A 25,351-nucleotide genomic window follows, 5' to 3' on the forward strand; every position below is an offset into this window, starting at 1 on the left:
TGCCTGAAGATGAATTATTTAGAAGTTTTAGGGGAAATGGTTCAAACATTTTTGAATGAGTGGAGACTGGAAAACATACACTTACTCCGTTAAAAAAATGCTTTGGTCTTTGTGAGCAGCTGTAGTGCTGAAAAAATGGCAGCTGTGGGGGTAGCTCAAATGGCAGGGGCAAGGCCTTGGGTTGGGGATGGGGGAATGCAAGCATTGAGCCACCTGCCAGCTTACTCTACTGTTGGCAGAAACCCCAATCAGCTGTTGCCTTCTCCAGCCCTGGTCCTGTTTCCTGTCATCTCTTTTTCTGTCTCTTGCTCTCTCTGCATTAGTGCATTACTATACCATGTCCATCACCATGGTGTCAACAGTGCCTCATCTTGCAGGCCAACATTCATGGAAGGCCACTTCTGTTTTAGTTCTTTTGTAAACAACCAGTATAGCTGTCACAGGGCCTTAGGCCACCGGGTGCATGTGTGCAATCTAGCATGCCTATAATAACCAGGGCTGGATTTCCAATTAGGCACAGTAGGCATGTGTCTAGGGGCGCCTTACCTCTCTAAAACTGCGTGCAACAGGGAGGTCAACTGTAGGCGGGAGGGCATTGAAGGTGCTGTGCCTAGGGGTGTGTAACCTGTAAATGCAGCCCTGTTAATAGCCCTCGTGACAAAGTTCCTGCTCTACCTTGGTGGGTCTTGCACTTATTGGCAGATTTGCTCACCTTGGAGCTTCACGGCACCCCTCAGCTTGGCCGTTTTTCTGAACCCACAGTCCAGGTTGACTCCTCCTGTGTCTGACCAGGAGTTGGGAGGATTTGGCGGGAACCCGGGCCCATCCTCTACTCTGGGTTCCAGCCCAGGGCCCTGTGGAATGCAGCTGTCTAGAGTGCCTCCTGGAACAGCTGTGCGACAGCTACAACTCCCTGGGCTACTTCCCCATGGCCTCCTCCCAACACCTTCTTTATCCTCACCATAGGACCTTCCTCCTGGTGTCTGATAATGCTTGTACACCTCAGTCCTCCAACAGTCCGTGTTCTCACTCTCAGCTCCTAGCACCTCTTGCTCCCAGCTCCTCACACGCACACCACAAACTGAAGTGAGCTCCTTTTTAAACCCAGGTGCCCTGATTAGCCTGCCATAATTGATTCTAGCAGCTTCTTGATTGGCTGCAGGTGTTCTAATCAGCCTGTCAGTCTTAATTGTCTCCAGAAGGTTCCTGATTGTTCTGGAACCTTCCTTGTTACCTTACCCAGGGAAAAGGGACCTACTTAACCTGGGGCTAATATATCTGCCTTCTCTTACTCTCCTATAGCCATCTGGCCTGACCCTGTCACAATAGTTAGCACTCAGCACCTCTCAATGTTTTGGTCAAATTTGCCTGTGTAGCTTTGCCAAAGTGAAATCTGTGTGTGGCCAGATTTTCTATTTATATTCTCTAGGCAGGTTATTATTCCTACTTGTTCTAGCTGCTAATACATCTGTCTAGAATTTACCAGCTTCTGTCCTTCCTTTCTTTTGGATATTAGAAGACATTGGAGAAAAAACATGGTCTTTCTTGTGGGACTCAGGAGATGTGGGTTCAATTCCCAGCTCTTCTACTTTTCATTTGATTTTGGGAAAGCCACTCAAGGTCTCTGTACTTCAGTTCCCCATCTGTAAAATGAAGTAATAATATTTCCATATCTCACAGGCATTGTTGTCAAGATAAATTCATTAGTGTTTGTTAGGTGCTCAGATACTATTGCAATGGAGCCATAAGTGCCTAGATAATTGCAGACTGAAAGAGAATATTTGTTGCTGGTTTTTTATATTTTTAAATTAAAGTCCAGATGAACATGAAACCTAAGAAGCCTTCAAGTGGCACTCAGCCCATTCCACCACTAACCTATGTATGCCTGCTATATCTCTTTCTCCTTTTACCCTCAACAGCTTGACAAATGGACACAGCAAATAAAACCCTGCATAAGCTGGGAAGCCTTACCTTGGGCAGTGTGTTTTTTACCTCTTGTACATTCTGGCAACAGTTGTGTAGCTTGTTGTGCCAATAAAGAGTTACTGAACTGAAAGAAAAAAAAAAAAAAAAAAAACCTTCCTTGTTACCTTACCCAGGGAAAAGGGACCTACTTAACCTGGGGCTAATATATCTGCCTTCTGTTACTCTCCTATAGCCATCTGGCCCGACCCTGTCACACCCTTTAAAAGTGGGAGCTATAGTTGCAGTTCTGTGAGTACGGGAGCCTATGGGCCAACAGGAAGCCAAGCAGAAGGTTTTCTGCCTCCTACACAGGGACAGTGGGCATGAGAGACACAGGGTCAGGGAAGTTCTAATGTGGGTCTTTACGTAGCAGGCAGGAAGGGTATGGCCTCTTCTGTCCCAGCCGGTGGGAACTGGAGAAGGCTTGGTGCTGTGGAGGCAGAGGGAGGGTGTGCGTGTTAGTACCAGTATTCTGAGTTTAGTTGCTCTTCTTTTAAAGTAAAGTTAGCCCTGAGCAAAGAAGAAGGTGGTTGATGGGATCTTTATTCCACTTTCATGGTTGGTATGGAGGTGATGTCCATGTCATAAATCCCAGTCATGTGAGAAATAAATGTATCATTCATCTTTGCCCACTTCAACTGGCCTCTGCCCATCACTCCATCTCCCCAGGACATGTTTTAACACTCCATACTGCTGAACATCTTCAAATAGCCGCCATTTAAAAAACAAACAAAATCTCAACTGGACAGTGAAATGTTTCTTTCAGACCTTCTCCTTGAGATGTGGAGTTCCCCTCACAAAATTGTGTATGGCTGAGGGTCAGGACAGGAAGATCCAGTCCTGCAGTGGTGTTGGATTTTCTGTACATACAAATTTGCTGATTTTAAAGACAAGTATATCAAGCAGTCTTGTGGAGTTAGAAATTAGAGCTCTATTCCATTGAAAAGAAGATATTCCCAGCTTCTCAGTGGAACATATAGCACTTACTTCCTACTCTGGAACTTCCCAGGGGTAACAAACTCTAGCGTCATGGCTCTTTTAGGTACAGAAAAGCAAATAATGTGTAGAGATTTTTAAAGGCTTCATCTGAGTCCTTCTGAGGTTCAAGTATTGGGCCCAATTCTGTACCCATTGAAGTAAAAAATACAGAATCAGGGCCATGGGTGTTTTTGGCTACACAATCAGAAGAATACAAAAGTAGTCCTCATAAATATATGCATCTTAGGAAGGTGCAAGAAACCCTAGTAGATGGCTATGGGATAAGTTTCTTCCTAACTGTCAATAGTCAGAGTTGGCTTATGGTCTGAAACAGAAGGGTTTAATATTCCTTCCAAAACTCTTGTTTGTTTAAAAATATATTTATGGGTATAATTCTGGATATTCTTTGTATTCATATGAATGTCTTCTCCCTTTTTCTGTCTGGCTAAGCTCTTGGCCTCAGTACCAGAAGCATAACAAGATCCAATGGCTGCAAGTTGAAGCTAGACAAATTCAGACTGGAAATAATGTGCAAATTTTTAAGAGTGAGAGAAATTTACCATTGGAACAATTTGTCTAGGGATGTAGTTGACTTTCCATTACTTGAAATCTTCAAGTCAAGATCAGTTATCTTTCTGAGATATGCTCTTGTTCAACCAGAGATTCTGGCCTATCTTGTACATCAGGTCAGGCTAGATGATTATAATGGTCCCTTCAGGTAGTAAAAGCTGCATATCTTTTAATCTATATCGTGTGGCAATGAATTCTACAGACTAATTGTACATTGTATAATATACTTGAAAAAATATTTCCTTTTGTCACTTTTGAGTCTGCTGCCTTTCAGCTTCATTGAATGTCACTTATTCTTGCATTATGGACTGGGAGTTTCTGGTCTCCCTGTCTACCTTCTAGATTCATAGTCTCCGGGGCCAGAAGGGACCATTATGACGGGGTGCTGGAACAATTTGTATAATCTTTTTCAGAGTCACTGCATCCCAGGATAGAGTCCCCCATTGTGTAAATATGGTCTGCATTCATTGTAGGCCATTTTCTAGACTATTATTTTATGTATTTTTATTTTATGTGTGCTAGAACAGGGGTTCTCACAAGAAAATTTTTGGTGGCCTCAGAATGTGGCCATCAACTCTTGCTGCTGGCCGCTCTGACAATTTTTCCTAAAATACTTAATTAACTTTAAGAAAAACAAATAAATACACACATATAAGTGTCCAAATCATTATAATTTATTTATGTATTTTTTTCAGACTCAATAATAAGAGTAATGTACAGTTGTCTCTATTCTTTACTGGACCTAAACAGAACAGAAACACAGACAAGGTGCTTCACACATTCTTGTTTTTTTGTTGTTTCTTTTGGTTTTTGGTTGTTATTTTTTTTTTAAGACTTGCTAGCTAGTAAGTCTGCTGCTGCGAAAAGTAATATTTGTATGTTTGTTAGTATCACTTTTCACAGCAGACGTACTCAGCCCTGGCAAGCCAGGGGACAAATTAAGTCCTGGATGTGGAGGTGGGTTAGGAGACAATGGGGGCCAGAGATGATGAGGGGATAGATGGGGGACTGGGGAGGCGGTAGGAGTCAGGGGCAATGTGTGGTGGTAGTGAGCCAAGGGCTGGCATCCAGGGCCAGAGGCCATCACCCTAGGGCTGAAGCCTGACCTTCACTGCCCCCGGAAAAGTGGGGAACTCACTGGCTGCCTGCTCCTCTGGCATTTGTGGCTCTGGAGGGGGCAGAACCCACTGCTTTGTCCCCCCTTCAGTTATTGTGCAGGAGGCTGTGGCCACAAGAAAAGCCTCCGGTGGCTGCATTTGAGAAACACTATGCTAGAAGTCTAAATACTAAGGTGGGTGAGCTAGAGGAGTGCCTGGCATTAAATGAGAATATTGCTATAATAGGAATTGCAGAAACTTGATGGAATAAGGATAATCAATGGAACATGGTAATACCAGGGTACAAAATATATAGGAATGACTGAATAGGTCATGCTGGTTGGGGAGTGGCATTATGTGTGGAAAAAAATATAGAGTCAAAGTAAAAATATTAAATGAATCAAGCCATACCATAGAATCTGTATGGATAAAAATTCCACGCTTGAACAATAAAAGTATAGCAGTAGGAATATACTACCAACCACGTGACCTGGACGGTGATAGTGATTGTGAAATGCACAGGGACAGTACAGAGGCTACAAAGGCAAAAAATCCAATAATAAATGGGGATTTCAACCTGTGTTCCCTGTAATCTGTGCGTTTGGGCAGCCGCGCAGGAGAGATTCAATTGCCACGCAGCTGATTAGCAGAGCGCGCATAGCCGGCAGCAAGTGCTCAAGTGCCCTGACCCCCACGTTGCTCCACCCTGCAGCTGCTCTTGGGACCCTCCTGCTGGCTGTGCAGCATGGGGTGTGTGTGGAGGGGGTAGGGTGCTGATGTCAGGGTTTCCCCCTCCCCCCGCCCTTGTATCCCATCTCCGCAGAGCAGGGCAGAGGGGACAGCCTGGCTCAGGAGGACTGAGAGCTGCAGTCTGAATGGTGAATGGCTGAGTCCCTTTCTTAAAGAGACAGTGCACTCTTTCTGCGATTTCCCCAGCAGCCAGCTCACGCACGTCTCTGTGTGTGTGTGTCTCTCACACTCACACTCTCTGTCACTCTCACTCTCCTCCCTTCCCCCTGCCCATGTACCCCATCTCCACATAAATGAACACAATATGTTGAGGAAAAGTCAACATGGCTTTTGAAAAGGAAATCATGGCTCAGCAATCTGTTAGAATTCTTTGAGGATGCCAACCAGCATTTGGACAAAGGTGATGGAGTGGATATAGTGTACTTGGACTTTCAGAAAGCCTTTGACAGGTCCCACACTAAAGCCTCTTAAGTAAAGTAAGCTGTCATGGGATAAGAGGAAGGTCCTCTTATGGATCAGTAACTGGTTAAAAGGTAGGAAACAAAGAGTAGGGATAAACAGTCAGTTTTCACAATGGAGAGAGGAAAATAGCAGGGGTCCTCCAAGGATTCATAAATTATCTGGAAAAAAGGATAAACAGTGAGGTGGCAGAATTTGCAGGTGATACAAAATTACTCAAGATAGTTAAGTCCAAAGCTGACTGCAAAGAGTTACAACTGGATTTCACTAAACTGGGTGACTAAACTGGCAGGTGAAATTTGATGTTGATAAATGTTAAGTAACACACATTGGAAAACATCATCCCAACAATACATACAAAATGACAGGGTCTAAATTAGCTGTTACCACTCAAGAAAAGATCTTGGAGTCATCATGGATAATTCTCTGAAAACATCCACTCAATGTGCAGCAGCAGCAATAAAGTGAACAGAATGTTAGGAACCATTAGGAAAGGGAGAGGTAATCAGACAGAAAATATCATAATGTCACTACATTAATCCATGGTATGTCACACCTTGAATACTGTGTGCAGTTCTGGTTGCCTCATCTCAAAAAAGATGTATTAGAATGGAAAAAGGTGCTGAGAAGGGCAACAAAAATGATTAGGGGTCTGGGACAGCTTCCATATGAGGAGAGATTAAAAAGACTGAGACTGTTCATCTTAGAAATGAGATGACTAAGGGGAGATATGAGAGAGGTCTATAAAATCATGAATGATGTGGAGAAAGTGAATAGGGAACGTTATTTACCCCTTCACCGAACACAGGAGCTAGGTGTCACCTGATAAAATTAATAAACAGCAGGCTTAAAATGAACAAAAGGAGAACAATGCACAGTCAAGCTGTGGAACTCGTTGCTATGGGATATTGTGAAGGCCAAAAATATAACTGGATTAAAAAAAATAATTAGGTGAATTCATGGAGGATAGTTCCATCAAGGGCTGTTAGCCAAGATGGTCAGGAACACAACCCCATGCTCTGTGTGTCCCTGAACCTCCAACTGCAAAAAACTGGGACAGGACAACAGGTGATGTATCACTTGAAATCACCCTGTTCTATTAGAATCATAGAATAACAGAGTTGGAAGGGACCTCTGGAGGCCATCTAGTCCAACCCCCTGCCCAGAGCAGAACCAATCCCAACTAAATCATACCAGCCAGGGCTTTGTCAAGCCTGACCTTAAAAACTTCTAAGGAAGGGGATTCCACCACCTCCCTAGGTAACGCATTCCAGTGTTTCACCACCCTCCTAGTGAAAAAGCTTTTCCTAATATCCAACCTAAATCTCCCCCACTGCAACTTGAGACCATTACTCCTTGTCATCTGCTATCACTGAGAATAGTCTAGATCCATCTTCTTTGGATCCACCTTTCAGGTAGTTAAAAGCAGCTATCAAATCCCCCCTCATTCTTTTCTGCCGTAGACTAAACAATCCCAGTTCCCTCAGCCTCTCCTCATAAGTCATGTGTTCCAGTCCCCTAATCATTTTTGTTGCCCTTCGCTGGACTCTCTCCAATTTCTCCACATCCTTCTTGTAGTGTGGGGCCCAAAACTGACACAGTACTCCAGATGAGGCCTCACCAGTGTCGAATAGAGGGGAACGATCACGTCTCTCGATCTGCTGGCAGTGCCCCTACTTATACATCCCAAAATGCCATTGGCCTTCTTGGCAACAAGGGCACACTGTTGACTCATATCCAGCTTCTTGTCCACTGTAACCCCTAGGTCCTTCTCTGCAGAACTGCTGCCTAGCCATTCAGGCCCTAGTCTGTAGCGCTGCATGGGATTCTTCTGTCCTAAGTGCAGGACTCTGCACTTGTCCTTGTTGAACCTCATCAGATTTCTTTTGGCCCAATCCTCCAATTTGTCTAGGGCCCTCTGTATCCTGTCCCTACCCTCCAGTGTATCTACCACTCCTCCCAGTTTAGTGTCATCTGCAAACTTGCTGAGGGTGCAATCCACACCATTCTCTAGATCATTAATGAAGATATTGAACAAAACCGGCCCCAGGACCGACCCTTGGGGCACTCCGCTAGATACTGGCTGCCAACTAGACATGGAGCCATTGATCACTACCCATTGAGCCTGACAATCTAGCCAACTTTCTACCCACCTTGTAGTGCATCCATCCAGCCCATACTTCTTTAACTTGCTGACAAGAATACTGTGGGAGACTGTGTCAAAAGCTTTGCTAAAGTCAAGGAATAACACGTCCATTGCTTCCCCTTCATCCACAGAACCAGTTATCTCATCATAGAAGGCAATTAGATTAGTCAGGCATGACTTTCCCTTGGTGAATCCATGCTGACTGTTCCTGATCACTTTCCTCTCCTCTAAGTGCTTCAGAATTGATTCCTTGAGGACATGCTCCATGATTTTTCCGGGGACTGAGGTGAGGCTGACCGGCCTGTAGTTCCCAGGATCCTCCTCCTTCCCTTTTTTAAAGATTGGCACTACATTAGCCTTTTTCCAGTCTTCCAGGACTTCCCCCGATCGCCATGAGTTTTCAAAGATAATGGCCAATGGCTCTGCAATCACAGCCGCCAGTTCCTTTAGCACTCTCGGATGCAACGCATCCGGCCCCATGGACTTGTGCACGTCCAGGTTTTCTAAATAGTCCCGAACCACTTCTTCCTTCACAGAGGGCTGGCCACCTCCTCCCCATGCTGTGCTGCCCAGTGCAGTAGTCTGGTAGCTGACCTTGTTCGTGAAGACAGAGGCAAAAAAAGCATTGAATACATTAGCTTTTTCCACATCCTCTGTCACTAGGTTGCCTCCCTCATTCAGTAGGGGGCCCCCACTTTCCTTGGCTTTCTTCTTATTGCCAACATACCTGAAGAAACCCTTCTTGTTACTCATAATATCCCTCGCTAGCTGCAACTCCAGGTGTGATTTAGTCTTCCTGATTTCATTCCTACATGCCCGTGCAATATTTATATACTCATCTCTGGTCATTTGTCCAATCTTCCATTTCTTGTAAGCCTCTTTTTTGTGTTTAAGATCCGCAAGGATTTCACTGTTAAGCCAAGCTGGTCGCCTACCATTATTTACTATTCTTTCTCCACATCGGGGTGGTTTGTCCCTGTAACCACAATAAGGATTCTTTAAAATACAGCCAGCTCTCCTGGACTCCTTTCCCCTCATGTTATTCTCGCAGGGGATCTTGCCCATCAGTTCCCTGAGGGAGTCAAAGTCTGCTTTTCTGAAGTCCAGGGTCCGTATTCTGCTGCTTTCCTTTCTTCCTTGTGTCAGGATCCTGAACTCGACCATCTCATGGTCACTGCCTCCCAGATTCCCATCCACTTTTGCTTCCCCTACTAATTCTTCCTGGGTTGTGAGCAGCAGGTCAAGAAGAGCTCCGCCCTTAGTTGGTTCCTCCAGCACTTGCACCAGGAAATTGTCCCCTACATTTTCCAAAAACTTCCTGGATTGTCTGTGCACCGCTGTATTGCTCTCCCAGCAGATATCAGGATGATTGAAGTCGCCCATGAGAACCAGGGCGTGCGATCTAGTAGCTTCTGCGAGTTGCCCGAAAAAAGCTTCGTCCACCTCATCCCCCTGGTCTGGTGGTCTATAGCAGACTCCCACCACAATATCACCCTTGTTGCTCACGCTTCTGAACTTAATCCAGAGACTCTCAGTCTTTTCTGCAGTTTCATACTTGAGCTCTGAGCAGTCATACTGCTCCCTTACATACAGTGCAACTCCCCCACCTTCTGGCCTCCCTGTCCTTCCTGAACAGTTTATACCCATCCAGTACAGTACTCCAGTCATGTGAGTTATCCCACCAAGTCTCTGTTATTCCAATCACATCATAATTCCCTGACTTTGCCAGGACCTCCAGTTCTCCCTGCTTGTTTCCCAGGCTTTGTGCATTCGTATATAGGCACTTGAGATAACCCACGATCGCCCCTCGTTCTCAGTATGAGGCAGGAGCTCTCCCCTCTCACAAGCTCCTGCTCGTGCTTCCTCCCGGAATCCCACTTCCCCACTTACCTCAGAGCTTTGGTCTCCTTCCCCCGGTGAACCTAGTTTAAAGCCCTCCTCACTAGGTTAGCCAGCCTGCTTGCGAAGATGCTCTTCCCTCTCTTCGTTAAGTGGAGCCCGTCTCTACCTAGCACTCCTCCTTCTTGGAACAGCATCCCATGGTCAAAGAATCCAAAGCCTTCTCTCCGACACCATCTGCGTAGCCATTCATTGACTTCCACGATTCGACGATCCCTACCCAGGCCTTTTCCTTCCACGGGGAGGATGGACGAGAACACCACTTGCACCTCATACTTCTTTATCCTCCTTCCCAGAGCCATGTAGTCTGCAGTGATCCGCTCAAGTATCATTGGTGCCCACGTGGAAAAGCAGGAAGGGGTAGTGGTCCGAGGGCTTGATGAGTCTCGGCAGACTCTCCGTCACATCGCAAATCTTAGCCCCTGGCAAGCAGCAGACTTCTCTGTTTTCCCGGTCAGGGCGGCAGATAGATGACTCAGTCCCCCTGAGGAGAGAGTCCCCAACCACCACCACCCACCTCCTTCTCTTGGGAGTAGTGGTTGTGGAACCCCCAACCTTAGGACAGTGCATCTCATGCCTTTCAACTGGTGGAGTCTCCTTCTGCTCCCTTCCCCCATACGTATCATCTGGGCCACTCCCCGCAATGGTACCTGTGGAGAGAACATGAAAACGGTTACTTACCTGTATCTGCGTTGCTGGTACATGGACGTTTCCCCTTCCTCTTCTGGAGGTCACATGTTGCCAAATTTCTTCACTGTCCTCCTGTCCCCGCTGCGCAGTCTGCTCTGAATCTTCAGAACCATGTGCCTGTAGAAGCATATCCTGACGTCTGTCCAGGAAATCTTCAGTTTCTCTTATGCAACGCAGGGTCGATACCTGTTGCTCCAGACCTTGAACCTTCTCTTCAAATATGGAGACCAGCTTGCACTTTGTACACACAAAGTCGCTTCTGTCCTGTGGAAGAAAGACAAACATGGCACATCCAGTGCAGGTCACAACAGCTGAACAATCTCCATCCATATTACTGTCCTACTACGAGATTCCTCAGGAGATGCAGTAATTACTCAGAAAAGTCGTTAGGGTGTAAGCCTCAGTGGGCTCACCCCAGGCGAACTCCCAGGCAAACTCCTGCTGTTTGCTGCTCTGCTGTCCCCTGCTGCTCAGCTGGTTTGCGGAGCACCAGCTTCTTTAAACAGCCAGGCTCACCTGATTCCCTCTGAAGCATCAGGCACTGGCCACTGCCAGAAGACAGGTGTAATGATTCTGCTGCTGGTGGGACACAACTGAAAGAATCAGTTCAGGACAAATTGTTTAGAGCAGGGCAATCACAGCCCAAAAGGTGGGGTTCCTTTATTACTAAGGCACACCAAACCAGACAGAGAATACTTTGGTCTCACCCCACTGGCTAACCAGAAGTCATACACGCAATTCCGTCAGACACTCCAGTTTCCCAGTATCACCACCAGTAGCCACTTCTTATGGGGGTGAATGGTTATGAAAACCAATACCCCAGTAAAAGAAAAAAGATTCTCCTGATCCCAAAGGACCAAGCCCCAGACCCAGATCAGTATACAAGTCAGATCTTACCCACAAATCACGCTGTTGCCAATCCTTTAGAATCTAAAATCTAAAGCTTTATTCATAAAAGAAAGAAATATAGATGAGAACTAGAATCGGTTAAATGGAATCAATTACATACAGTAATGGCAAAGTTCTTGGTTTCAGGCTTGTAGCAGTGATGGAATAAACTGCAGGCACAAATCAAGGCTCTGGAGTACATCCACAGCTGGGATGGGTCATTCGGTCCTTTGTTCAGAGCTTCAGTTTGTAGCAAGGTTCCTCCAGAGGTCAGAAGCAGGTTTGAAGACAAAATGGAGATGCTGCTGCTGCCTTTTATAGTCCTTTTGTCATGTGGCTTTTGCTTCCTTTGTTCCAACCACAAGCCACCCAGCACATGGCATGGAAAAACCTTAGAGTTCTGTCCATAGGCATGTCCCTGTGTGCCTTGCTGAGTCACAAGGTGTATCTGCCTTCTCTCAGTGGGTCAGTTGTATAGCTGATGGTCCTTAATGGGCCATCAAGCAGGCTAGGCAGCGCTGACTCCACATTGTCTGGGGTGTCACCCAGAAGCATAGCATAACTTTGAAATACAGACAGGATAAAGCCAGTACTTATAACTTTAAATACAAAAATGATACATTTATACAGATAGCATAATCATAACCAGCAAATCATAACCTTTTCATGGACACCTTACGTGACCTCCTTTGTACAAGATTTGGTGCCACTATATGACCTTGATTGCAACAATGATCTGTACGGTCACAGTTCATGTCAATAACATCACAACAGGATACAGGGCTAGGTGGACCATTGGTCTTATTCAGTATATCCATTCTTACGTCTTTTTAAATTTTTCTCCTAACTAAAGAATCAAGCCCAATCTTTTCAAGGTCTGCACCTAATCATTCTCATAATTTGTCTCTGCATTCCACCTTACTCTCCAATACATTTCCTGAGAGGGGGTGACCAGTACTGCACTTAGTATTCCAGATGAGATGACAGCATTGATTTATATGATGGTATTATAATATTTTCCATAAAAGCGGCAAAGAGTCCTGTGGCACCTTATAGACTAACAGACGTATCAGAGCATAAGCTTTCGTGGGTGAATACATACATGCATTTGACAAAGTGGGTATTCGCCCACAGAAGCTTATGCTCCGTTACGTCTGTTAGTCTATAAGGTGCCACAGAACTCTTTGCTGCTTTTACAGATCCAGACTAATACGGCTACCCGTCCAATATTTTCCATATTACTCTCCATGTCATTGCTTATATAGCCTAGCATTTGTGTGTGCTTGGTTGCTTATTTGTTTTTACTGCTAATGCATAGTGAGCAGAGGTCTTCATAGAGATGAAAGGGGTAAATAGTGAGGTGGCAAAATTTACCAATGTTACAAAACTACTCAAGATAGTTAAGTCCCAGGCAGACTGCAAAGAGCTACAAAAGGATCTCTAAAAACTGGGTGACTGGGCAACAAAGTGGCAGATGAAATTCAATATTGATGAATGCAAAGTAATGCACATTGGAAAGCATAATCCCAACTATACATATGAAATGATGGGGTCTAAATTAGCTGTTACCGCTCAAGAAAGAGATCTTGGAGTCATTGTGGATAATTCTCTGAAAACATCCACTCAATGTGCAGCGGCAGTCAAAAAAAGCTAACAGAATGTTGGGCATCCTTAAGAAAGGGATAGATAATAAGACAGAAAATATCATATAGCCTCTATATAAATCCATGGTATGCCCACATCTTGAATACTGTGTGCAGATGTGGTCACTCCATCTCAAAAAAGGTACATTGGAATTGGAAAAGGTTCAGAAAAGGGCAACAAAAATGATTAGGGGTATGGAACAGCTTCCATATGAGGAGAGATTAATAAGACTGGGACTTTTCAGATTGGAAAAGAGATAACTAAGGGGGGAATATGATTGAGGTCTATAAAATCATGACTGGTGTGGAGAAAGTAAATAAGGAAGTGTTATTTACTCCTCATAACACAAGAACTAGGGGTTACCAAGTAAAATTAATTGGCAGCAGGTTTAAAAGAAACAAAAGGAAGTATTTCTTCATACTGCGCAGAGTCAACCTGTGGAATGCCTTGCCAGAGGATGTTTTGAAGGCCAAGACTATAACAGGGTTAAAAAAAGAACTATATACGTTCATGGTGGATAGGTCCATCAATGGCTATTAGCCAGGATGGGCAGGGATGGTGTCCCTAGCCTCTGCTGGCCAGAAGCTGGGAATGAGTGACAGGGAATGGATCACTTGATGATTACCTGTTCTGTTCATTCCCTCTGGGGCACCTGGCATTGGCCGCTGTCAGGAAACAGGATACTGGGGTAGATGGACCTTTTGTCTGACCCAGTGTAGCTGTTGTTATGTTCTTATGTCCTCCATGAGGCCCGGGTCTTTTTCTGAATTGATATAATTCATTTCAAATCAAGTAAGTTGTATGAGTAGTTCAAATTAGTTTCCAATCCTCCCCATGTCTCCTAAATTTCTTTAGTAACCTCTTGTGAGGCTACCAAATGCATGTGATTAAAACTTTTATTCCACATCATACCAATTTGTGGTTTGTCTGCCTGTCAGCCTCTCTATATGTAGATACAAAAGCATAGATTTTTATCTACTCTGTCTTTTGAGGACAAGATTTACCGTACACTTAGGAGCATGGTATGAAAAAACTAGAACAATATAAAATTAACATGGTACATATTACATCAATTAAAAACTGGCTAACTGGTAGGTCTCGAAATATAATTGTAAATGGGGAGTCGTCATTGATAGGGTATGTTTCTAGTGGTCCTGCAGGGATTGGTTCTTGGCCCTATGTTGTTTAATTTTTTTATCAGTGATCTGGAAGAAAACATAAAATAGTCACTGGTAAGGTTTGCAGATGACACAAATTTGAGGGAGTGGTAAATAATGAAGAGGAGAGCTCCCCAATACAGAGTGATCTGGATTACTTGGTAAGCTGGGCACAAGCAAACAGTATGTGTTTTAATATGGCTAAATGCAAATGTATACCTGTAGGAATAAAGAATTTGGCCATACTTAGAGTATGGGGGACTCTGTCCTGGAAGCAGTGACTCTGGAAAAGATTTGGGAGTCGCGGTGGATAATCAGCTGAACAGGCACTTCCAAAGCAATGCTGTGGCCAAAAGGGCAAATACAATCCTTGGCTGTATAAACAAGGGAATCTCACGGAGAATTAGAGAAGTTATTTTACCTCTGTATTTGCCATTGGTGCTACTGCTGCTGGAATATTGTGTCCCGTTCTGGTGTCTACAATTCAAGAAGGAATTTGATAAATTGGAGAGGGTTTAGAGAAGAGCCATGAGAATGATTAAAGAATTAGAAAACATGCCTTACAGTGACAGACTCTAGGAGATCCATCTGTTTAGTTTAACAAGACAAGGTTAACGGTGAATTAATTACAGTTTATAACAGAGGTGGGCAAACTATGGCCCACGGGCCACATCCGGCCCACGGAACCGTCCTGCCTAGCCCTTGAGTTCCCCGCCAGGGAGGCTAGCCCCTGGCCCCTGCCCTGCTGTTCCCCCACCCCTGCAGCCACGTGGGCAGCACTCTGGGCAGTGGGGCTGTGCTCTCTTGCAGGGCAGCACAGCAGCGTTTTTGGCACCGGCCAGACGGCGCAGCTGCCAGACATGCTGCTTTGAGCAGCATGGTAAGGGGGCGGAGGGGTTGGATAAGGGACCGGGAGTTCCGGGGGGCAGTCAGGGAGCAGGGGGTGGTTGGATGGGGCAGGGCGGTCAGGGGGCGGGGAGCAGGGTGGATTGGATTAGGGGGTGGGGTACCGGGGGGCGGATAGGTGCAGGGATGTGGATGGGGTCAGGGCAGTCAGGCGATAGGGAGCAGGGGGCAGTTGGATGGGGCGGAGGTTGAGGGGGCAGTCAGGGGACAGGGAGCAGGGGGAGTTGGATAGGCGTGGGAATCCCTGGGGGCCTGTCAGGGGTGGGGGTTGGGGCAATTAGGGAGCAGGGGGGTTTAGATAGGAGGTGGGGTCCCGGGAGGGGATGGTCAGGGGACAAGGAGCAGGGTGGGGTTGGATGGTTTGGGGGTTCTGAGGGCAGCAATCAGGGGGTGGGAAGTGGGAGGGGTCAGATGGGGGCAGGGGTTAGGCTGTTTGGGGAGGCACAGCCTTCCCTACCCGGCCCTCAATACAGTTTTGCAACCCCGATCTATAAATACCTGCATGGGGAACAAATATTTGATCATGAGCTCCACAGTCTAGAAGAGAAAAGGTCTAACACGTTCCAATGGCTGGAAGTTGAAGCTAGACAAATTCAGACTGGCAATATTTTTAACAGTGAGTGTAATTAACCACTGGAATAATTTACCAATAGTCATGGTTGATTCTCTATCACTGACAATTTTAAATCGAAATTGGATGTTTTTCTAAATGTATCTGCTCTAGGAATTATTTTTGGGAAGTTCTGTGGTCTGTGTTAAATAGAAGACAGACCTGATGATCACAGTGGCCTTTTCTGGCCTTGGAATTTATGAATCTATGAGCAGCATGGAGGTCTATATGGGACATCTACACTTAGATCTGTACACAATGCTGTACATAAAACCTGCAGTCAGGCAGAATTCTATGCCTTCAGCAGATTTTGGTTCATCCTCTGATATCTGTTGTAACTTGCATGAGATTCCCTAGCAGAGCTAGGAAAGCATCCAGCAGAGATTGTAACCTTCAGTGAACTCGCCAGCAAGTTACAATCACCTTCAGGCAGTCAGTGGAGATTGTAATTTATATTGGGCACCTCACAGAAGTTGCAGTCTCTTTTCAGGTTTCAGAGTAGCAGCCGTGTTCGTCTATTTTCGCAAAAAGAAAAGGAGTACTTGTGGGACCTTAGAGACTAACCAATTTATTTGAGCATAAGCTTTCGTGAGCTACAGCTCACTTCATCGGATGCATTCATGCAAGTGCAAAAGTTAAGAATGTAAGCATTGTGAACTACAGTTAGTTTTCTAAACAGACTTGGTTGATTTCTAGGAATGCTGCTTATTTAATCGAACTTATGAGCTCCACCGGTTATTGTGAATCTGATGCCTGAAGAACTCAGAGATAGAAACAGCTACTGTTCATATAGTTGCAAGATCTGTTTTCCAGCGTATATGTGAGACTCATGTTCTAGTATAGTCTGTTCCATTCTGCATAGGTTCTTATGCTGTGTTCGTTACCATAGTATTTGAGAGCCTTCTTTCTCTTTTTTTCATTCTCTCTCCAGGAGGAAAATTGAGAGAGCACTATAGTGTTTTGTTTTGGTAGGTTTTATTTTTTTTAAAATGTATGTGCTGCTATACCTGTATATTATTGAAAGGAGGTCAAAGAAGTGTCTTGAACTTTAAGTGGAAGGTGATAGTTCTTAGTTCTGTGGAGTTCAGTTCACCGTCTTGAACCAGTCCCCAAGTAAGTTCTGTCTCCTGAACATGATGAACATTACTCTTGCGGTGGGCAGTTCCAGTGTGCCTGAGGAACAGATATATTGATCTTGGTCTTCATCCTGGAGCTTTACATGATCTTTTCAATATCATGGTCTCAGGCTCCTGAGCACCTTTGTGATAAAGACCAAGACTGTGACTTGATATTCTGTGGGAAGTTAGGGTACAGAGAACAGGTGTGATGTGCTTGTGGTGATCTGTGTTGCTGAGATGTGCTGTTGCAATCTGTGCTAGCTGGCATTTCCTAATAGCGGATGGTGTCATAACCAGCTATATTGCATTGCTGTAGTCCAGCAAGAAGGTAACAAAGGTGTCTATAACTGAGGCAAAGTCATCATCTGCCAGGATGAGATGGAGTCTCCTAATGAACCAGAGATGTAGAAAGCAAAGTTCACAGATGCTGCTGTGTGAGAGCTTTAGCATCAGCAAGGAATACAAAAGTGCATGTGAGCTGTGAAATGAATTGACCAACTGTGAGTGTGAACCATCAACCAAAGGAAACAACACTATGGTTGCAAAGTGCTTATACTGCTAACCAGCGTTACCTTTGTCTTGCTGGGGTTTAGATTCAGCCAGCTGTTCTTCATTTGAAAGCCGATCTTGTCCAAGCTCTAGGCCATCTTGGTAGTAAAGGTGTAGTTGTATGTGGTGAAGGATAAGTAGAACTGTATATTATCTGCATATTACAGCATTTGAATTATTGTCGTCTCACCAGGTTTCCTTTTGGCTTCATCTAGATGTTGTATAGGATCAGAGACAGAACTGGTCTCAATGGGACTCCATAAATTGGGCATCTAGTTGCAGTTTTCCAAAACTGCCCTCTGCCTGCGTCCATCCAGGAATGACTCAAATCATTTTAACACATTCTCCTGGACTTCTGCCACCTCTTTGAGGCAGGACAACAGTATGTGACAGTGTCAAATGCTGCAGTGAGATCCAGAAAGAGGAGGATGAGTGTCTGCCTTTACCTGTTGACAGCAGCATATCCTCTATCAGTGCTATTAATATGCTTTTTCTGTCCCATATCCTGGCCTGAATCCAGATTGTGTCATGTATAGGTTGCTGGCTTTGGTTAGATGAGTTCTAGTCAGCCTTTGGCTAGCTTCTCTATGAGTTTGAAAGTTTAATAATAAGCAGTATTTGGCTAGAACCACTGTATCCAGGGTAGGCTTATTCAATGTTCATCAGACTATTATATATTTGAAGGAGGAAGGGAAGATTCCTCCTTGAATAGGGATTGATTGTTTTGGTCAAGAGTGGAACCACTTACTCATGACTCTCTTGCACTAGCCAGGAAGAGGAGGGGTCAGATTCACACCCATGCTTCTTGTGAAGTGAATGGGCTGGACTCTGGGAACACAGATGGGTTGTTGGTTGGCTGGCAGTGGGGGATCAGATCCCTGCAAGCCAAAGAAACTTTCCTGAATGTGTGTGATCATTTCAGTGAAGTAGGAGGATAGTTCTTCACAGTGCTGGGTTCTGCTGTGGGCTGCAGACATCATGATTAATGAAGCCGTTTAACACCTCAAATAGTTTCTTGAGTGGTATTGGAAATGGAGGCTGATCGAAAGGTTCTTTTGGCCTGTAACACAGGTTAAAGTGAGCTTGAAGGAATTCTTTGTCTTTCAACTTGTCTCTTTCAGTCTTTGTTTTCTGCTGTTGGTGCATGAGTTTTTGTCCCTTTGTCTTCATCCAGCACAGGGTTTCAGAAAACAAAGATCTGTGTGGCTGATGAGGAAGGAAGTGCCTCTGCGGGGGCAATTATGGTGAAGGTCAAGATTCAAGTATGAGGATAATGGTTTCTCAGATCCTCAATATCTTGACCTGTTGGTGGAGTGGTGCAGTCCTTTAGCATGTTTTGGAATTTGATATGGTCCATGAGTCTACATGGATTAATCAAATTCATGGGTCTTTCTTTTTGCATTGGTGTTGGGAGATCTCTGATTAATGCCCTTACTGGGGTGATGGTCTTTTCTGACACAATGGCTGGTTTGCGATGTCCTCTGTATGAACATCTGATTTGAAGAACAGCTCACATATGTGAGTTACATATTCTGCTGGTTTCTCCAGGTACCTTTGAGTCCACCATTTATTATTAGTTATTATTTGTGTAGCAGTAATCACATGCTCACGTGCATACAAATAGACTATCCTGGCCCAGGGTAGCAGCCTTTGGGTATGTCTACACTGCAGTAAAACACCCGTGGCCAGCCTGTGTCAGCTGCCCTGGACTTGTGGGGCTCGGGCTGCGGGGCTATACAATTGCAGTGTAGATGTGGACTTGGGCTGGAGCCTAAGTTCTGGGGCTCCATGAGTGGGGAGGGTCCCAGAGTCTGGGCTCCATCCTGAGCCTGAACCTCTACCAAGATGTTTTATAGCCCTGCAGCTTGAGCCCCACGAGCCTGAGTCAGCTGACATGGGCCAGCTGCAGGTATTTTTTTGCAGCGTAGACAGACTCTTTGAGTCCATCATGTTACACCTGAAGAGTTTACAAGCTAAAAGCAAGATAGATAGAATGCAGGACACACTAGGAAATCCATAGGTAAGCATCATTTAGCATTGTTATTCATAATTATTATATGATTCTTCCTTGTGGCACAAAAGGAGACAAGTTCTGATACGTAGGGTGCAGCTGACTTGTACAAGAACATGAAGGAAGTGTGAGAAGCTTAAAATGGATGTGTTAGGCAAGGGGCAGCCAGTGGAGAGTTGCAAGGAGAGGTGTGAGGTAGTCTAGTTGACAGGGATGAAAGATAATTTTACCTGTCTCATTCTGAATGGATTAGAGGAGACAGTGTCGATATCATGGTTGGCCAGAGTGGAGGAGTTAGCAGTAAAGAAGACAGGAAAGATCAGGGTTTGAAGAACTGGCTCTTTGGACCATCTAATTGGAGATGAAGGGGCAGATTTTTGTTATATTGAGGAGGAAAAAACAGAAGGATTTGGATATAGCCTGAATATAAGGAGAAAGTGAGAGTTAGGAGTTGAAGATGACCTCCATGTTGCAAGTTGGCGTAACAGGGAAGATGATGGTGATGTCGATGGTAATGAAATAAGTGGAGAGGGTTTAGAAGGTCAAATAAGGAGGTCAGTTTGAGTCATGATAAGTTTGTGTAATCAACAAGCCTTGCAGGAAGAATTATTGAGAGGGAGGCAGGTCAGGCGGGAAGAGGTGGTTTTGTGAGTCATCTAAGAAGGTATGATTTTTATGGAGATTATAAAGTTTGCAGTGTAGTTGTAGCCGTGTTGGTCCCAGGATATTAGAGAGACAAGGTGGGTGAGCTAATATCTTTTACTGGAAAAGCTGTTAGTGACAGAGACAAGCTTTCGAGCTACACAAAGTTCTTCTTCGGCTCTGTATAGTTCGAAAGCTTCTCTCTTTTACCATTATAAGGTCTGATGGTTTATTGGAGCAGCTTGTGTGCTCACAGGTACAAAACCCACCACACTGGTTGCTAGGGGAATATTATGGGTGATCAGAGCAGTGCAGAGATGGGGGAGATAGCTGTGCTGGGAATGGAGGAACGTGATGGGATAAATAGTTACTGGGGAGGCCTAGAGTGCATGTGTTATAGGGGGCAATTGGGGTGGCAGCATAGTTGTGCAGGAGGGTAGAGCAGTGTGTGGGTGAACATTACAGGTAAAGCTCTGCAGGATAGGGAAATATGGTGAGGGGGATGGAACTGCTAGTGCATCTAGTTTTGCAAGTTCATATACTACAAAAACGGATGCCAATATAAGAGGGATGACCAAATTTACTGACCCTCCAAGCTGCATACAACCATCTTCAGAAGTTCAAGAGCCGAGGTGTGCCTGTCGGGGCTTGGGGCTTGAGCTCCGCGGCAGGGTGGTGGGGTTAGGGGCTTCTGCCCTGCAGAGAAGGGGGGTGAGTCTCAGGGCTTCAGCCCTACAGGAGTTGCCTGATGGGGCTTGGGGCTTCAGCCCCGTGGGAGGCACCCAATGACATTTGGAGCTTCAGCACTGCAGGAACAGGGGGATCTCGGGGTTTCAGCCCCACCCCTGCTGAAGTCCCAAGCCCCAGCAGGCGCGCCCCGCAGTATTGAAGCCCTGAGACCCCCCCCCCTCATTGCTGGGCAGAGCCAGAGGCAACAGGGTGTGGGGACTCATGGGGTCACATGCTTCCTCAGATTTTTGCCAAGATTTGCTGGTCCTGCTCCATCACATGGTGCTACTGGGCCCCCTCCCTGCACAGCAGCTGCTGGATTTGGCAAGCTGTGAGCTGCGGCTGTGGGGACAGGCTGCAGCAAACAGCTGGGAGATGCAGGGAGAACCGCTGAGGGTATGGGGTATGTGTGTGTGGGGGGTGGGGCATGACTCAAGCTGTTGGGGGGTTTGAACCTTTAAAATGTGCCCCTCCCCAGTCTCAGCAGGCACCAGTTATCTCTGGCAGAAGACCTGAACTCCCTCCCACAGTCTGTAGGTGGAGAATGGGGGGGGGGGGGCAAGCCACACTTTATCTGTAAAAGAGCTGCATGTGGCTTGCGAGCCATGGTTTGGTTACCCCCTGCTGGAATTGAGAAAGGAAGAATGAGATTGTTTTAAAGCATCAGAATTATTTAATCTTTTTACAAGAGAGAGTTTTCAAAAGGTTTGTAAAAACAGTAGGACATTGACTTCCAAGGCTGTGGGGTATGCACGGTACCCTTCTTTCTTCCTTGGTGTATGGCCCATTCTCTGCTCTTCCTCACTGCTGAGGGTTTCTGAATGGAATTTCAAGATCCAGCATTTCAGTAAGTTTTGTTACATACCCAGGGACAAATGCAGACCTGAAGTAAGCTGGTGCAACTACACTGAGCACTCAAATTCTACAGTGATAGGGGGCCATATAAATACTTAGATACATCTATATCCCAGGGCTGCCCCATGCCTGGAATGTGCGCTGTGTGTGTTATTTTCTTATCTCTGTTTTGTTTAACAGCAAAAACGGAAACTGAGGCTTTACATCTCCAACACCTTTAACCCTGCAAAATCTGATGCTGATGACTCTGACGGCAGCATTGCATCCTGGGAGCTGCGAGTGGAAGGGAAGCTCCTGGATGATGTAAGACTTGGCTGCATTTCTCTCTCCACTAGGGTTGAGAAGGGGCTGGAAGTTCCTGTTGTGTTCTGTAGGATGCTGGACTGTCAGAGAATGTCAGTGTTAGAAAGGATATCTCCATATAGGAGTGGAAGGGCCACTCCTGCTGTGGAAGCATTATGTCCAGTGGAAGCAGAAGTACAGACATAATTCTGTGGCATGTGGGCAAAAAGGGAGGGGAGGGGGCATGATACTGACAGAAGGAAAGAAAGGGAGAGACCCAAACATAGAAGGAGAGAAGAGGATTGCACTGGGGGAAATTCATTCCATTTGTAGATGTAGGCTGAATTTGGGCCATACCTTGTGGAATAGGTCTTGTCTGGGGAAGGCCGTGTTGCTATGTGGTGTGACATGAGCAGGAAGGCTGCATTGTGAGGAGTAGGCTAGAGGGGCAAGAAGAGGATGTAAGGTGGTTTGTGTTCATAGGAAGTGTAAGAGAGCATATGTAGGGGGTCAGGGCCAGGTTGGAAGAGGATTATTATTATTTTTTATTGCAGTAGTGCCTAAAGGTCCCAATCAAGGTTTTAGTCCCCTTCTGCTAAGTGCAGAACACACATATAGCAAAGACAGTCTGTCGTATTCTGGGGTGCAATCCAGACCAGTGAGGGGTTGTGTCACTACCTGCCCTGCAACCTTGGGTGCCTCTCAGTGTTCTATTATTCTAGTTCCCAGCCTGTTTGCTTACAAACAGCCTAACAGCATGCAGGTCACATTCTGAGTGACTAAGTATAGCTGCAGCCCTGGTCCAGCAGCTCTGATCCCAGCAGCCTGCCAGACCACCCCTGTCACACTCTGGCTTCCACCAGCCTTAATTACTACTTGCAGGGTGACCCCAACACACTCCCAGTCCTGAATTTTATCCAAACATGTGTTTTGTGCTGTCCAGCCCTTTCCTTGATAGTTCAGATGTTAAAGGTCCGTTGCCCCTGTAAAGGGTCAATATTCAACAATTTGCTACTTTAATTGGCATTACCAAACAGTTCAGTTTAAACACAACACTGGATTGGTTTAAATTAAAAAATAAAACAAGTTTATTAATAAAAGAAGATGGGATTTTGAGTGAATTCGGGTATCAGGTATTAAAGTCAGGAACGGTTACAAGAGAAATAAAGATAGAACATGTCTTGGTAACTAAAACTCAACAAGCTAGACTTGGTTCAAGGTAACATCCTTACCACATGTTCCCAGCAACATGGCTGACCAATTTCTCAGGTCAGGATCTCCCTCCAAAGTCAAAGGGCGGGTTCCTTTTTTCTTCGTAGGTAGAAGAGAGATGATTTGGGGTATTTTTAGTCCAGTCACCCTTTAAATTAGATCCTTCTGAAGATTACCCCTCCAAGCAAAGTTTATTCAAACAGTAAAGAAGGTGACGTGGAGTCTGGTGGTGAAGGAGACTCTATGCTCTTTCTTCTCATAGAATCATAGAATATCAGCGTTGGAAGGGACCTCAGGACGTCATCTAGTCCAATCCCCTGCTCAAAGTAGGACCAATCCCCAACTAAATCATCCCAGCCAGGGCTTTGTCAAGCCTGACCTTGAACACCTCTAAGGAAGGAGATTCCACCACCTCCCTAGGTAACGCATTCCAGTGCTTCACCACCCTCCTAGTGAAAAAGTTTTTCCTAATATCCAACCTAAACCTCCCCCACTGCAACTTGAGACCATTACTCCTTGTTCTGTCATCTGCTACCACTGAGAACAGTCCAGATCCATCCTCTTTGGAACCCCCCTTCAGGTAGTTGAAAGCAGCTATCCAATCCCCCCTCATTCTTCTCTTCTGCAGACTAAACAATCCCAGTTCCGTCAGCCTCTCCTCATAAGTCATGTGCTCCAGCCCCCTAATCATTTTTGTTGTCCTCTGCTGGACTCTTTCCAATTGTTCCACATCCTTCTTGTAGTGTGGGGCCCAAAACTGGACACAGTACTCCAGATGAGGCCTCACCAGTGTCGAATAGAGGGGAACGATCACGTCCCTCGATCTGCTGGCAGTGCCCCTACTTATACATCCCAAAATGCCATTGGCCTTCTTGGCAACAAGGGCACACTGTTGACTCATATCCAGCTTCTCATCCACTGTAACCCCTAGGTCCTTCTCTGCAGAACTGCTGCCGAGCCATTCGGTCACTAGTCTGTAGCGGTGCATTGGGTTCTTCCGTCCTAAGTGCAGGACTCTGCACTTGTCCTTGTTGAACCTCATCAGATTTCTTTTGGCCCAATCCTCCAATTTGTCTAGGGCCCTCTGTATCCTATCCCTACCCTCCAGCGTATCTACCTCTTCTCCCAGTTTAGTGTCATCTGCAAACTTGCTGAGGGTGCAATCCACGCCATCCTCCAGATCATTAATGAAGATATTGAACAAAACCGGCCCCAGGACCAACCCTTGGGGCACTCTGCTTGATACCGGCTGCCAACTAGACATGGAGCCATTGATCACTATCCGTTGAGCCCGATGATCTAGCCAGCTTTCTATCCACCTTATAGTCCATTCATCCAGCCCATACTTCTTTAACATGCTTGCTCTCACTGTGTTTTCTGAAATGCTGATTTTCCTTGACTCCCTGCCATTTCCCCCCTTGCTGTCATAGAATCATAGAATATCAGGGTTGGAAGGGACCTCAGGAGGTCATCTAGTCCAACCCCCTGCTCAAAGCAGGACCAATCCCCAATCAAATCATCCCAGCCAGGGCTTTGTCAAGCCTGACCTTAAAAACTTTTAAGGAAGAAGATTCTACCACCTCCCTAGGTAACGCATTCCAGTGCTTCACCACCCTCTTGGTGAAAAAGTTTTTCCTAATATCCAACCTAAACCTCCCCCACTGCAACTTGAGACCATTACTCCTTGTCCTGTCCTCTTCTACCACTGAGAATGGTCTAGAACCATCCTCTCTGGAACCACCTCTCAGGTAGTTGAAAGTAGCTATCAAATCCCCCCTCATTCTTCTCTTCTGCAGACTAAACAATCCCAGTTCCCTCAGCCTCTCCTCATAAGTCATGTGTTCCAGACCCCTAATCATTTTTGTTGCCCTTCGCTGGACTCTCTCCAATTTATCTACATCCTTCTTGTAGTGTGGGGCCCAAAACTGGACACAGTACTCCAGATGAGGCCTCACCAGTGTCGAATAGAGGGGAACGATCACGTCCCTCGATCTGCTCGCTATGCCCCTGCTTATATATCCCAAAATGCCATTGGCCTTCTTGGCAACAAGGGCACACTGCTGACTCATATCCAGCTTCTTGTCCACTGTCACCCCTAGGTCCTTTTCTGCAGAACTGCTGCCTAGCCATTCGGTCCCTAGTCTGTAGCGGTGCATTGGGTTCTTCCGTCCTAAGTGCAGGACCCTGCACTTAT

At 45.7% G+C, this 25,351-nt stretch overlaps 1 protein-coding gene across 9 annotated transcripts in view; it reads left to right on the forward strand.

Moving 5' to 3' along the window:
* SMARCD3 (SWI/SNF related, matrix associated, actin dependent regulator of chromatin, subfamily d, member 3) overlaps window positions 1-25,351 on the forward strand; it is a 246,792-nt gene that overhangs the window by 145,720 nt on the left and 75,721 nt on the right. For all 9 annotated transcript variants that reach the window (XM_037891523.2, XM_043541891.1, XM_043541889.1 and 6 more), the window contains one exon: window positions 21,844-21,966. In XM_037891523.2, coding sequence (XP_037747451.1) covers window positions 21,844-21,966 — 123 coding nt within the window. The remainder of the gene's footprint in view (window positions 1-21,843; window positions 21,967-25,351) is intronic.

The sequence above is a fragment of the Chelonia mydas genome, chromosome 2 (genome assembly GCF_015237465.2).
Source record: "Chelonia mydas isolate rCheMyd1 chromosome 2, rCheMyd1.pri.v2, whole genome shotgun sequence".
Classification (NCBI taxonomy): Eukaryota; Metazoa; Chordata; order Testudines; family Cheloniidae; genus Chelonia; species Chelonia mydas.